We start from the raw sequence: 16272 nt of genomic DNA on the forward strand, positions 1-16272 counted from the left end.
ACCTTGAGGCTTTACAACCACTTTAAAAAATACCGCTGATACGGGTAAAAGCGTAATTTCCAGTCTGCGATCACCCAGGCTCCGTCCTTCACGTTACGTCAAGGGTCATGTGGCTTCAGCAATGCTACCTGCCATAGGTGCCCTTGTGCTCCTTCATCCAGAGTGGTGGCACTCTAATACAGGAGGTGTGTTACTGGCCATATCACCAGGTGAAAACAGAGGGGAAAAACCTATAAAAAGTAAACGAATACACTCATGGTTGGTAATCTGCAATATATTACATTTTTGGTTTTGGGTTTATTATCACTTTAAATGGACTCAATAAAATAGTAATCAGACAGATCTGTATTAGATCTGGCTTATTTTGTCATGGGAAATTGGTAAAATTAGTGTCTCAATACTGACAGCGGCAATGACTTTAAACAACACATCTCCTTGTGGAATCATTAGTATGCAGTGGCTTTTCATTCCAATCCTCTGCTGTGAGTTGTAGCTACCTACACCGTTGGCAGTGCTCCAGTCGGATAGAACGATCCTCTTTGTGTACAGCCTGTAGTGGGCGAAGAATTGTGACGGCAGCATCTTCATCTAGAAATTGTGTGAACTACAACTATATTTAATTGAACATTTTACAGAGCAAGTTCAGATCTGCTATGAACTGCAGCATCTGTGTATTTGGTTTCTTCACGCGTACTGCAGACGTTACAGCACCTGTTCCTGCATATTGGTTGTGTGAGAGGGAACAGGAGCCTCATTCACTCTTTATGTCAATGAGTGTGTCCGTGCTTTTCATTAAAGGTTCAGTACATCTAAATAGAAACAAGAAACACGTCACACCCTTCCATACAAAGGTGTCAAGAAATCTAACCAGATAAAACAGAGGTAGTCATTTCAGGCTTCCTCCTGTGGGCTTACCCTAGCTGTGGGATCTAAGCACTAACCGGTGTTAATCAGAGCCCCTGATGGTGGAGATGGGTTTTGCTGCAGGTTAGTATAGGGTCATGGTTCTCAGGATTGCCTCACCAGGAGGCCGACATGCCAGGGTTTTTTTGTTTAAAGCGCAATAAATAAAAATCGCACAGGTGATCAAATACCACCAAAAGAAAGCTCTATTTGTGGGAAAAAAAGGACATCAATTTTATTTGGATACAGCGTCACATGACCGCGCAATTGTCCGTTAAAATAACGCAGTGCCAAATCGCAAAAAAATGGCCTGGTCATTAAGTGGGCAAATCCTTCCGGTCCAGAAGTGGTTAATATTACTTTAACCACCTCCCACTCGGCCATTGTACATATACGGCCGGGTGGGAGTCTCGTCCTTCTGAATGGACGTTCCGGAACGTCCTTCAGAAGGAGCGAGATCGTGCCGCCGCGTGCACGCGCAGCGGCGCGATCTCGATGTGCCTGTGTCCCTCGGACACAGCGCAACAAGATGCGGCAGGAGGGCCCTGTGATTGGCCCTCCTGATCACATGACGGCTGTGTCCAATCACAGCCGTCATGCAATGTAAATACAGCCGTTGTAACGGCTTCGATCTCTTCTCCTCCCTGACAGATCCTGTCAGGGAGGAGAAGAAGAGGATCGATACTGGAGCTGGGGTGATCAGTGAGTATTTCTAATTACTCACTGTTCACAGGGGGGGTCTGTGCTGGTAATCAGAACATTGATTACCAGTGCAGCCCTGGGGGGGGGTGGGGTGCCACTAGAGCCACCAGGGATGCCCACCCATGACCACCAGGGATGGCCACCAGGGATGGCAAACAGCCTGCCAGTAGTGCCCTCCTATCAGTGCTGCCCACCAATGCCATATATCAGTGCTGCCCACCAGTGCCCGTTATTGCCATCCACCAGTGCCCATTATTGCCCACCAGTGCTGCCTATAGGTGCCCATCAGTGCCCCCCATCAGTGCATATCAGTGCCCCCCCATCAGTGCATATCAGTGCCCCCCCATCAGTGCCGATCAGTGCCACCTATCAGTGCCCATCAGTGCCTCCGATCAGTGCCCATCAGTGCTGCCTATCAGTGCCCATCAGCGCTGCCTATCAGTGCCCACCAATGCTACATATCAGTGCTATCTATCAGTGCCACAGATCAGTGCCCATCAGTGCTGCATATCAGTGCCCATCAGTGCTGCATATCAGTGCCACCCCATCAGTGCCATCCAATCAGTGTCTCCTCATCAGTGCCTGTCAGTGCGGCGTCATCAGTGCTCATCAGTGCAGGAAAAAACTTATCTATTCACAAAATTTTATAACCTAAACAAAAAAACTTTTTTTTTTTTTTCAAACTTTTCTGTCTTTTTTTATTTGTGCACCAAAAAAGAAAAAACCTGGCAGTGATCAAATACCACCAAAAGAAAGCTCTATTTGTGGGGAAAAAAATGACACAAATTTGGTTTAGGTACAAGGTTGCATGACCGCGCAATTGTCATTCAAAATGCAACAACGCTAAAAGATGAAAATTGGTCTGGGAAGGAAGGGGGTTGAAGTGCCCTGTATTGAGGTGGTTAAAGAATGAGTGTAAAGATGCTGTTATAAGGATGTGTGAAAACACCTTGGGTCTTCTTTACACTGTGATTTGATCTATGCTGATCAACTCAGGGATAACAAGTGATGTCCATGTGCCCTGTTCATACTACACTAGTGTGGTGTGTTGAGGCAAATGAAGGCATGTTGCATTTTTTTGCAGTGCAATGCACAAAACTGCATGCCAATGTACACCATAAAAAAGAGAGTTACGACCTGTGATGATGCCTGTTCAGAAGAAAATTTAAATTCATTTTAAGCCCAACTCCGCACAAAAAAAAACTGATCCCTTGCAGTGGGGCTGTGCCTGCACTGAAAGGGTTATTTGCTCATTTATGTTCAGCCAAACAATAAAAGGAGACATACAGTACTTACCCATATACCAGATCCTCCTTTTGGTCACAATATATTGGTATCGGCTGATATGGGCCGATATTTTGTACAGTTAAAGTTTTGAAAAATAAAGAAAATTTTTGACACAAATCTGGTACTGAACATGTTAATTTTTGTTTAATGCTTAATGGCTGGCTTGTTGGCACGGTGTGGTGGGTGGCTGACTTGCTGGCACTCTCTGATGGATGGCTGGCACCTGGCGGTGGGTGGCTGTCTGGCACCCTGTGGTGGGTGGCTGGCTAGCTGGCTGGCACCCTGTGGTGGGTGGCTGGCTGTCTGGCACCCTGTGGTGGGTGGCTGGCTAGCTGGCTGGCGCCCTGTGGTGGGTGGCTGGCTGGTACCCTGTGGTAGGCGGGTGGCTGGCACAGGGGCTGTGGGTGGCTGGCTGGTACAGGGCCTGTGGGTGGCTGGCTGGTACAGTGCCTTTGGCTGGCTTGTAAAGGGCCTGTGGGTGGCTGGCTGGCTGGTAAAGTGCCTGTGGCTGGCTGGTACTGTGGCTGGCTGGCTGGTAAAGAGCCTGTGGGTGACTGGCTGGCTCGCTGGTACAGTGCCTGTGGCTGGCTGGCTGGCTGCTGCAGGGCCTGTGGGTGGCTTGCTGGCTCGCTGGTACAGGGCCTGTGGGTGGGTGGCTGGTACAGTGCCTGACGGTGGCTGGCTGGCTCGCTGGTACAGTGCCCTGTTGCTGGCTGGTACAGGGCCTGTGGGTGGGTGGCAGGTACAGTGCCTGTGGCTGGCTGGCTGACTCGCTGGTACAGTGCCTGTGGCTGGCTGGTACAGGGCCTGTGGGTGGGTGGCTGGTACAGGGCCTGTGGGTGGCTCGCTGGTACAGTGCCTGTGGCTGGCTGGCTGGTACAGGGCCTGTGGATGTGGGTGGCTGGCTGGCTGGCACCGGGCTGCTGTGGGTGGGTGTATGGCTGTGATACACTCCCGCGAGACTAGTCCCGACTCCAGACGAGGCTGTCCAAGGCGAGGGAGACGGCCTAAGAAGGCAGAATGACGTCACGAAAATACGGCAATATCGGGCAGTTCTGGGGCCGATAACGATATATCGGGGAAAGTGCATATTGGCCTCTGCCGATAATCGATCTCTCCCTACTACAGTCCCTCCATTATTATTGTAATCAATGTTTGCGTTATCTTGCTGTGTATCATACAAGCCGTCCCAGTACTGTAAACCCAATCAGCTTTCCTATTTATGCACTGGGAAGGCAGCAGATGTCTCCAGATTTTAGATCTGTATTTTTGATGATAGTAGATCTCCCTGTTGTCATGTTTTCCTATGTAAGTATCTATGAGGTTAATAGAAGGCTGTCGTCCTCCACCTCCGCATTTTCTTCTATTGTCTCCAATGATAATTATTTCTTCCTTCCCTCCCCACAGACTGCGCATTCCTCACGACTCCTCCACAGAGCTCAACCACTTCGGCTACCAATTCCTGCAGAAGACATTCGAGAAGCATGACTTGGTGAGAGGAGTGTGAAACACGCACGGCTTATTTATCTAATGATGTGGGAAACCAGGAAATGCTGCCTATTATGAAATGTATTAAAGCTAAACTCCAACCTTACCTCCTCCCCCCCCCCCCCCAACACTTGTAGCAAGTTCTCTGCTGTGTTAAAACCGTATGTTCTTAATTCCCCCCAAAGTTGCATCTCCATAATATAACCCTTTGAAGCTACAGCAGCTATCTTGTGCCCCTCTTCATTTCCTGTGTGAACGACTTCAATCATCAATCCCCTCTCCTGAAGATCTGTACTGTAATTGCCCATTGCTCACAGCTATCCGCTTTCTCTGTCATCAGATCAGGCATGTTGTTCCAGAGCATGATATGAAAGAACACATCTCCAACATCCCTTTAAACATGCATGGTCGAGCAACCGATCAGCAGAATGCACAGCTCAAGTGTGCAGCACTGAAACCAGCAGGGGGGGGGGCACACACACATCTAAAGGGATACCAGGGATGTGTTCTTTTATATAACACTTGGAAGAGTGCTGTAAAATTTACAGGAGTCTATTGGCCCCTCACAGCACACTCAAAGCAAAAACCAGCAGACAAACCCAGTTGTACCCACTTCAAAACAAAGGGATTTTACTGAAAATGTTATTTGCATGCTGATCGGATGGGGGTAAACATGAAAAGGTATGATGTGTGTTTAATAAACCTCAGCTTAAATATAGGAATAGAGGAATAGCCATGCTGTTTATTGTATTGCTGTGTGTATGTATTGATGTGTGTATGTATTGATGTAGGAATGGGGAGAAATAACAGTGCTGCTTTATTAAATGTAATAATGTAGGAAGGGGGGGATATAGCGGGGTGTGTCTAGGTACAATACCGGTCATGTGATTAACCGGAACCTAAAAAGACTTAAAGCAGATTTTCACCCCCAACCCCTGCTTACCTGGTGGTGTGCCCCCCTCACCCCCCCAGCAGATCCTTTGTCCAGCTGGGATCCTCTTCTACCAGCATTCGGTCCCACGCCGCCATGTTTTGCTATGACCTCATCGATAGGCTGCCAGTTGTTCCGGGTCCAGCCGGCGTGCCTCTGGAGCTATGCCTCCTGGTGTATTTGAAATGCATATCCCATAGACACAGGGAGCACGGGGGGCCAGGGTGGGGGCGTGGCGTGGCGTGATTGGACAAATTCTTAAAAAAAGAGTACTTAAAGGGGAAAAAAAGATCATTATTTATGTAGAGGACTGGAGAAGGGGGGAAAGCAGAGGGATAGCGTTTTGGAGGGTGAAGATCCGCATCCGCCAAGGAAGCTGCCATCTTAGCCTCGGTTTGAACTGCAGTTGCCATGTGACTAGTTATGAAATTTGCCATTTCATGGCTCGACATTTTAGTTGAGAGTACAAGCAACTGTGACAGTTATCATTCTCAGCATGCCTTGAATGTAACTGTTTCGGGAAAGGGTTAAATTGGTGGGTTTAGTTCCACTTTAAAGAGTAAAGGTGGAAGGTACACCGTAGATGACGCAGTTGTTCAATACCCATGATAAAAAGTATTTCCCTTTCTTTCCACAGGATGGCGATGGTGCTCTAAATCCTTCTGAGCTGCAAAGTTTTTTCAGTGTTTTCCCTTACACAGCCTGGGGCCCTCAGCTGCCGAGCACGGTGTGTGTGGCAGGGAACGGCTTGCTGCCTCTGCATGGATACTTGTGTCAGTGGACGTAAGTTAAACAGCCATCTCATCATCTATTCTGTGTTTCCATTAGTCTTATGCAGTGACAGTCCTCTGTGTGCTGCTATTCCTTTGCCTAGATTTGCTTTACCGGCAATTTGATTTTTCACTTTCAACGATGTCGGATCCAGTTGGATGGCTTTCATATTACATGACCTGGTTGTTAGAAGTTATTGGTTGAATTGATCAATGAAAGTCTAGTTATGTACAGCCGATAGAGTTGCATTCCCAAGACCTTCTTGTCTTGCTGTGTGACTTGACCCTTGTAGGTTGCTGTTGGTCTACACTTATAATCTTTTAGTAGCTTTTAGCGTACGTGTGCCCTGGTGCGTCACATCTTATTTTTGGAGTGTCTTATGTGGCTCAGCAATTCTTGCTGGCTAAATCTGACCTCCAGCCCTCCCTTTATTCTGGCACAGTTGTAGCGGCTCCTCTCCTGGACTTATATTGCTTACTCTGATTTCACTGCACACTGTGAGCTTCTCACAATGTGCATTAGAAGCTACAGCAAATCAGATAGAGCCCGCCTCATTTCCTGGTTGTAAGATGTCCAGCATCATCTATTGACTGTCCCAGGCTCGCCCCTTTTATTAATCAGATTTCAGTTCCTTTAATAATGGAGGCTCAGCATCACATGTGGGTGTTATCTAGTGTGTTCTGCCTGCAAATGCAATTTGTCTAGGAACACTCACTGCTCTGGACCAGGGTTTCTCAACCTTTTTTTAGTCAAGGCACCCTCTAAAATTAGGGACCTCATTATAATATATAAAAAACTAAGCGTAAAGTTTTCCAGGACACGACAATATCCACACACCCAATGTTGGAGGTAATGTATTCTTCTAAAGCCAATACATTTATGCACACTGTTACTGTCTAGTATTCCAATGTTTCTCATCTCCCTCAGCTTCTCTCCTTCATTCAGCTAATGTGATCCCATTTCTGATGGAGAGGGGTGCGGGAGGGGCAAACAAGTATGCTATGCAGGCACTTAACATTCACCTATCAACCAATGACGTCATTGATTGTTAGGACAGCAGTGGCTGGAAGGTTGTAATGGTGCGCAATGAAACTTTGTGGCTTTGTATAACTAAAAGGCAGGCTTCAGGCTGGCTTGTATACAATTTTAAGGATTTTGTCAAGGCACCCCTGAAGAAACCTGAAGGCACCCCTGGGTGCCTGGACACCCTGCTTAAAAAAGGCTGATCTAGACTGACATTCACCCATCAAGGCAATTTGAGATTTGCATAACTCCTCCCAAGAGCCAGCCCACTCGTGTCGTGGCTAAGGATTCTAGAGAGGAGTACTGAAGCAAGGAGATGTGATGTTTTCAGGGAGCAGCCTCTGACCAGCCATGGTCTGCCTGTATTTCATAGAGAAGTATCACTGTGTTTTTAACCACATAACAACCGCCTCATAGCAAATATACTGCTATAGGGCGACCGTTCTGCACAGGAACATGCATATATACGTGATTCTTCACTTCCACCTAGGGGGCGCAACGCTTCTGCTTTGATTAGTCACCGCATAAGCCAATCAGCGGATGCCGGTGAGTGGATGGGGGATCGTTGAGGAGAGAGACTGGACGGTGCTCTGCCTATGTAAACAAGGCAGAGCTCCGTCCTGACAGCGGGGATGAGAAGTATTTTCACTCCCTGCAAAGCAGCGAATAAAATCCATCACCTCCCTTAGTAAAAACACCGCACACAGTACACAAACACGCAACACTGGCTAGGCAAACATTTTAACCCTTTGATGCCCTAGAATTTAACCCCTTCCCAGCCAGTGTCATTAGTGCAGTGACAGTGCATATTTTTGACAAAGTGTCAGTATCCAATAGTCTACCGCAATATCGCAGTCCCACTAGAAGTCGCTGATCGCCGCTATTATTAATCTAAAAAAAAAAAAAATACTAATAAAAATTCCAATATATATTCCAAAGTTTCTAGATGCTATAACTTTTGCTCAAAGCAATCAATATACGCTGAATTGGATTTTTTTGTGCCAAAAAACATGTTCTAGGATACATATTGGCGTTCTCCAAATTTATGAAGAAATTAGATTTTCTAAAACTTTAGGTTTTCTTTTATTGGATAGGTTTTATTGCATGAACTAAAAAATATATACTATATGTGTATATATATATATATATATATATGTGTGTGTATATATATATATATATATATATATATATATATATATATATATACACATACATGCATACACACACACACACACACATATATATATATATATATATATATATATATATATATATATATATATATTTTTTTTTTTTTTTTTTCCCCCAAAATTGTCGGCCTTTTTTTGTTTATAGCACAAAAAAAAAAACGCAGAGGTGATCAAATACCACCATAACAGAGCTCTCTTTGTGGGAAAAAGTAAATACATTTTATTTTGGTACACTGTTGCATGACCACGCATGTGTCAGTTAAAGTAACACAGTAAAGTATTGCAAAAAATGACCTGGTCATAAAGGGGGTAAATCTTTCTGGAGACAAGTTGTTAATATCTGTAATTAGAATAGGAACAGAGAGATAAGCTCATCAATCTCCTGCTTCTCCTCTCACTGTCCAATAACTGAGAGAGACAAAACCTTTACGACTTGCCTAACTGCACGTAACACACTGCCGTATAGAAAAAATTGTCTGGTCATAAAGGGGGGTAAATCTTCTAGAGGTCAAGTAGATAATAAGGTATGTAATGAAAACCTACCTGCCCACTCTAGGGAGCAGGAGGGGATTGTATGACCACTGTGATTGGCTGTCACAGTGGTCACATGATCAGGGGTCAGTATCCTGGCTATCGATCAGTCATCTTTGACAGCTCATTTACTGTGAAGGAAACTCATAGGGAGTGCGCTCTCAGCATAGAAACCTTGGCCGCACATTGATACATGTGTTGGTATTAAGTCCAACTCTTTTTGCTGCTACACATATGCATTACGTGGCCGGCAAGAGGTAAATACAGATACACAACAAATTGTAAAAGTTTTAAAATCTCCTTTAACTTTCTTTCTTTTTCTGTTTTGCTGGCAGGCTTGTGGCTTACCTGGATGTACACCGATGCCTGGAACACCTGGGGTATTTAGGGTACCCCATTTTGTGTGAACAGGACAGTCAGACTCACGCTATCACAGGTATGAGTGGTTTATAGAACATGTTCCCCAAAGGGAAATTTGACTTTAAGGAAGGGTCAGGTATATTTAGAGTTGGGCAATGCATATAGAGCACCAGTGGGTATGTTCTTGTTGTCTGTGTCATTGTGGGTGTTGAACAGACTGGGTGCAAATGCAGTCCATCCAGAACTGCTAACTCCTAAAGCTGGAAGCCTACTAATCCATCCTATCAAGGTAAACATAATTTACATACACATGACCAAGAGCCACCCTGCTGATTAAGAGTTTTCAAAATAAATCTATAGAGAAGGCAGCTGTAATATTTCAATGTTATTTCTTCCAACCCCCTCCTACACAGACTTGTATAAAGTACTCGAAATTTCTACTTGAGTAAAAGTACAAGTGCTCGATCAAAAAGTGACTTGAGTAGAAGTGGAAGTGCTCGCAGAAAAAGTTACTTAAGTGGAAGTACTAAAGTATTCAACATTTATTTTACTTAAGTATTGCAAGTAGTTTTTTCAAAAAAATTGCTACTTAAGTACTAAAAGTAAAAAGTACCAGTAGTTTTGAAAAAAAAATTCTACTCAAGTACTGAAAGTAGAAGTACAAGTACTGTGTTATGTAGTTATTAAAGAAAGAAGTCAAAAGTTTGAACATCATATTGTTTTTATTATTTCAAATGATTTATTCAAATGATTATCCTGTGTTTGTTAGTAGTTTCTTGATGCACTTTAAGCGCTGTAGCATCATTTATTTGTTTGTTTCATATTTTCTTTTTATTGGAAAGATTTGGTATAGCAGCTTTTATTATACACAGCCTTTATTTTCGTATGCGCTGATTTACAAATGACATTATACACATTTTTTTGAGCTTTATGCAACCTGCCATCTACTGTTCTGGCAGTGGTAATTTTTATAATAGTAACGAGTAACTATGCAGCACAAAAAAAAAATACTTGAGTAGAAGTATCGAAATCATCGAAAAAATGTAGTGAAGTAAAAGTAGAAGTAGGAGAAAAAAATTCTACTCTAGGAAAGTACAGATACCGCCTTTCGGTACTTAAGTACAGTACTTAAGTAGTTCTACTTCGTTACTATACATCTCTGCTCCTACAACACAGCTTAGTAAAAGCCAAGATCAGTAGAGACACCCAGCGAAGATGACATTGCTGATGACATCACAGGTCTACAAACCAGTGTACTTTAACCACTTCCCCCTGGGTGGAGATCTTAGGACATCCTTGACTCTCAGGGATGAGGCCTGCAGCTATTTTGATGCCCGGTATTGTTTTTCTCAGCCAGCGTTTCCCATCTATGTGAAAGCCATCCTAGCGGCTTATTAGCCACCGCTCACCGGCACCTCTCCGGGCTCTCCTATGCAATCGGAGAGCCTGGGATCCAATCCGGCGGTGCCACCGGGTTATCATAGAGATGGCCTCGGGCAAGAAGTCCCCGGCTATCTCTATGGTCCTGGGAGGCCGGAAGCAACATCATGATGTCACTTCTACTTCTGTCAGATGTAAATACTGCCTTTTTTTTTTGTTTTGGAAAGCATGAGATCAATGTTTGTTTGTTTGGTTTTCTTGATCTCATGCTTTGCAGGGTAGAAGAGACCCCCCAGATGTCTCCTTAAAGAGGAGCTATCGTGCCTTATTTCTATTATAAGGATGTTTACATTTCTTGTGATAAGTATAAAACAAGTTATTAAAAAAATGAACACCTTCCCACTCGGCTTGCAGAATGACATCCGGACGGTGGCTTTACCATCCTGACTGGATGTCATATGACGTCCTTTGCATCGTGCTGCTCATGCGCGCCCCCGGGGGCACCCAGCACTCCTCTGAGTGGTGCACTGGGACAAAGCTCATTACCAATCAGGGTAAAGAACCAATGAAGTACGCTCTTTACTATGTGATCAGCTGTGTCCAATCACAGCCAATCACATGTAAACAAATGCTGGTTATGGTCATTTCCTTTCCATAGTACTGTCAGTCTACGGTCAGGCTGTCAGAGGAAAGGAAAGCCAATACCTGGCTTTCGAGTTACAGGGGACATTTACACTGATCAGGGCACTGATTATCGGTGCAGCCCCATCAGTGCAACATATCAGTGTCCATCAGTGCAACATATCAGTGCTGTCTCATCAGTGAAACCTCTCAGCACCCATCAGTGCAGTCTGTCAATGTCCATCGGTGCAGCCTCATCAGCGCACATCCGTGAAGAAGAAAAGTTACTTATTTGAAAAATTGTATAACAGAAACGAAGACAATTTTTTTGTTGTTTTTGATTTTTTTTTCAAAATTTTCAGTCTTTTTTCTTTTGTTTAGCAAAAAATAAAAAACCCAGTGGTGATTAAATACCACCAAAAGAAAGCTCTGTGTGTGAAAAAAAATATAAAAAATTCATATTGGCACAGTGTAGCATGAAGGGGGTGAAAGTGCCCTGTATTGAAGTGGTTAAAAGGGACAGTGTAAAAGTAAAAAAAAATAAAAAAAAACTGAAATCAAAAATTCCTTCAAAGCACCCCCATCCCCTGTGTACTTGCACCCAGAATTGAACGCATACGCAGGGCATGCACATGTGTAAAGGTTGTTCACGCTACACGTGTGAGGTATCACTGTGAACATTATAACAAGAGCAACAATTCTAGTGCTAAACCTCCCTCCTGGGTAACTCTGGTAACCTGTACAAAACTTTAAAGCGTCACTATATATATACGGTAGTTGCGCAGCAATTTTTCAAACACGATTTTTTTTCTTTTTTGGAAAAAAATATATTTTAATGAATTTTAATGCAAAAAAAAAAAAAAAATATATATATATATATATATATATATATATTTTTTTTTTGCATTAAAATTCATTAAAATATATTTTTTTCCAAAAAAAAAAAAATCGTGTTTGAAAAATTGCTGCGCAACTACCGTGTGACATAAAAAAATGCAACACCCACCATTTTATTCTCTAGGGGCTTCTGCAAAATATATATATATACTGTTTGGGGCTTGTGAGTAATTTTCTAGCAAAAAACGACATGTAGGAGAGAAACGTCAGGATTGGCCTGAGCTGGAAGTAGTTAAAAAGGAGAACATTTCAATCAAACGTTTGTATTGCTTTTTTATCCGGGGGTGAAAGGGAAGCAAGGAATATATTTGAAGAATACATCACACATCGGCTTTAACCCAAAGAAACATTTTGCTCAGAGTTTCCCTTTAGATGTTGACATTCTCTCTGTGTCCTGGCAGATGTGAGTCTTGTATCAGCTGTGGATAATGTGAATCAGACTCCCAGCATTCCTCACTTTCTTATCCAGGCTATTATAGAATTAATCACCATCAGGATGCAATGATAGCCGTACAAGCTGCTCCTTGTAGCAATGCTGTAATTCCTTGGTTCGATGTTTTTATATCCTAGGACCAATGAGCTGTCAAAGAACATTACCATTCATCTTAGATGGTATTTCTTGACGTGATACTTGTTTGTGTTGGGTTTTCTCTAGCTAGAGAGACTTTTTTTCTTTCTTTTTTTTTTTTTTTTTTTTTTTTTTTTTTGCAGCCAGTCTCTTTTCCCTATGGTCTAAAAGCAACAACCACAGTGGCAAGAATATAATCAAAATACACAAGACATAACCATTTACCTCATACAGTGGGGAAAATAATTATTTGATCCCCTGCAGATTTTGTAAATTAGCCCATTTATAAAAAAATTAAGGGTCTATAGTTTTTATCATAGGTGTATTTTAAAGAGGAAGTAACCCCACTTAAAAAAATGTGAAAAAAAAAAAACCTGTAAAGACAAAGGCATAATGAGCTAGTATGCATCGCATACTAGCTCATTATGAAGTACTTACCTAAAAACGAAGCCCCTGCAGTGCCGACAGGACGGCCGACATGTTAGGCCGTCCTGCTTCCTGGATCTCGTCCTCCGGCCATCTGATTGGCCGGGGGCGCGATTACATCACTCCCGCGCATGCGCCTGGGATCCGGCGTTCACGGCACTGGGATCTGAAGGAACGGTACGGGTGGCCGTTCCTTCAGAGCGCATGCGCCGATGACATCATCGCCTGCATGCAATGTAAATATCTCCTAAACGGTGCAAGTTTAGGAGATATTTATAGCACCTATAGGTAAGCCTTAATGTAGGCTTACCTATGGGTAAATGTAAACAAAGTGGGTTTACAACCTCTTTAAATAATAGAGACAGAATATCTCCAAAAATCCATCAAAAACATATGATACAAATGTTATAAATTGAGTTGCAGTTCATTGAGTAAAATAAGTATTTGATTCCGAAGCAAAACATGACTTGGTACTTGGTGGAGAAACCCTTGTTGGCTGTAGTTGGTTACCAGGTTTGCACACATCTCAGGAGGGATTTTGGTTCGCTCTCCTTTACAGATCTTCTCTAAATCCTTAAGGTTTCTTGGCTGTCGCTTGGCAACTTGAAGTTTCAGCTCTCTCCATAAATTTTCTATAGGATTAAGGTCTGGAGACTGGCTAGACCACTCCATGACCTTAATGTGCTTCTTGAGCAACTCCTTTGTCGCCTTGGTGGTAAGTTTTGGGTCATAGTCATGCTGGAAAACCCATCCACGACCCATCTTCAGTGTTCTGGCTGAGGCAAGAAGGTTCTCCATTCAAGATTTTAAAATACATGGCCCGTCCATTGGCCCCTTAATGCAGCATAGTCGGTCTACACCTTTAGCAGAGAAACGGCCCCAAAGCATAATGTTTCCATCTCCCTGCTTGACTGTAGGGATGGTGTTCTTAAGGTCATAGTCTGCATTTTTCTTCCTCCAAACACGGCGAGTTGAGTTAATGCCGAAGAGCCTAATTTTTGGCTCATCTGACCACAAAACTTTCTCCCAATCCTTCTCTGAATCATGTAGATGTTTATTGGCAAACCTCAGATGGGCCTGTACATGTGCCTTCTTGAGGAGGAGGACCTTGCGGGCACCGCAGGATTTTAATCCATGGTGGCGTATTGTGTTACCAATAGTTTGTTTAGTTACTGTGGTCCCAACTGCCTTGAGATCTTTCACAAGTTCCTCCTGTGTAGTTCTGGGCTGATCCCTCACTTTTCTCATGATCATCCTTACCCCATGAGGCTAAATTTTGCATGGAGCTTCAGGACCGAGGGTGGATTCATGGTTATTTTGTATTTCTTCTGTTTGCAAATAATCGCTCCAACAGTTATTGCCTTCTCACCAAGCTTCTTGCTGATGGTCTTGTAGCCCATTCCAGCCTTGTGCAGGTCTACAATCTTGTCCCTGATATCCTTTGATAGCTCTATGGTCTTGCCCATGATGATGAGGTTTGAATGGAAGAAAGAGATTCTGTGGGCAGGTATCTTTTATACACATAATGAGTTGTGATTAGAGGCACCTTCTGAAATTGGCAGGACTAATTTGTGTACCATATGAGCACATACTGTATCCGGCTTGTGGGAGCCAGAATTATTGTTAGCTGGTAGGGAATCAAATACTTATTTTACTCACTGAACTGCAACTCAATTTATAACATTTGAATCATGTGTTTTTTTTCTATTTGCCTAATATTCTGTCTTTATCATTTAGAAAACAGCCCTTAAAATTTCCATTCGTCTGCTGGCTTTTGGCGAGGGACAAAAAGGTGAGGGCGAGTGAAGCAGGCAGAATCAGCAGGAGCCAGAATCCTGCAGGGGGGAGAAGATGTGGCACCCAGTGGACCCTAAGGGCACCCCAGCCTAGACACAGAACTCAGTGCTGCTGCTGAGGAGAAGGTTGTGGCCAGGCTACTGGGCTGCATGTCCTAACAAACTCACCAGTCTCGTCTCCTCCTCTCACATCCTCGCTGCACCCCCCCCCAGCGGCGCTGACTCCCGGCCTCACAGAGTGCTGGACTCTGGCTTTCCCTGGCTGGATGCTGAGGCAGAGAACAGGAGAGGCTCTGTATGTAGACACTGTCTGGCATCTCACCAAGGCCAATACCTATGGCACTGAGCAGTGGGGCACTCTTCCTCCTCTGTGCGCTGTCCAACCAGCTCTACTGAGACTGGAACAGCGATGATTCCTGAGACGTCCAACCATGTGGCGCTCACCATCGAGAACCTACCAGTGGAGAGCATCACCAGCAGCCACGGCCCTGTGCAGGGGATCAGGAAAGTGTTTAACAGGTGAGATCACTGCAGGGGACAAGTGTCACAAGTCATAGCAAAGTGCAGAGCTCCATGTCTCTGGATCCGTGAACACATCTCTAGGGGGATAGAGGAATGGTATTAGGCTTCCCGACCATGTTCAATCAGATCAAACCTTCATACCTCCAATGATGTACAACCAGGCCCGGACTGGCTATAGAGCACACCAGGCATTTGTTCAGCGGGCCTGGGCCACATGTGCTAACAAGGGCTGGCTAATGCAGGGGTCCACCCCAGTACCGGTCCATGGCCTGTTGATGACCAGGCCACACAGCAGTTGGTAAGCGGTGACTGCAAGGGGCAATGTGATAATCATAACAGTGCTCCTTTACAGTGCAGTCCCCTTTATATCACAGTATGGCAGACCGGGGCGGAATTAGGGGCAGGTGAGGGTAGGGTAGAGGTTGGGTGGGGCAACTGCTGGTGAGTAACTTTTAGGGCCTGGCTCAGGACTTGACATTTTGAGCCCTGATTTAAAATACACCTACGATAACAATTACAGACCCTTTGTTTCTTTGTAAGTGGGCAAATTAACAAAATCTGCAGAGGATCAAATAATTATTTTCCCCACCGTATACAACTGAAATGCACAAGAGCTTCCATCCGCTAACTCGCTGTTCTTTTGCAGTGATCCAGTACTGCATGACAGGCTCCCTTAGATGTACACATTTGTACATCTACTCCTGCTGCTCTCAATCAATTCCAGTGAGGAAGGAGCCGGGGGGCTGGGCCAAGCTGCGCTGTGTGTGTCAATGTATGCAACTAGCCTGGCTCAGGGTTGAGCCCATACAAGTGCCCCATAGCAAGCAGCTTGCTATGGGGGCGCTAGGAGAAGAGGAGTAGCCTAGAGCGCCAGCA

At 44.3% G+C, this 16272-nt stretch overlaps 1 protein-coding gene across 1 annotated transcript in view; it reads left to right on the forward strand.

Annotated features, from left to right (window-relative positions):
* Positions 1-16272, forward strand: part of RHOT2 (ras homolog family member T2) — a 78290-nt gene that overhangs the window by 31506 nt on the left and 30512 nt on the right. The window contains exons 12-14 of the mRNA XM_082260969.1: positions 4300-4384; positions 5949-6094; positions 9162-9262. Of these exons, the coding sequence (XP_082117095.1) occupies positions 4300-4384; positions 5949-6094; positions 9162-9262 (332 nt within the window). The remainder of the gene's footprint in view (positions 1-4299; positions 4385-5948; positions 6095-9161; positions 9263-16272) is intronic.

The sequence above is a fragment of the Pelophylax lessonae genome (assembly GCF_965119305.1).
Source record: "Pelophylax lessonae genome assembly, chromosome: 6".
Taxonomy (NCBI): Eukaryota; Metazoa; Chordata; class Amphibia; order Anura; family Ranidae; genus Pelophylax; species Pelophylax lessonae.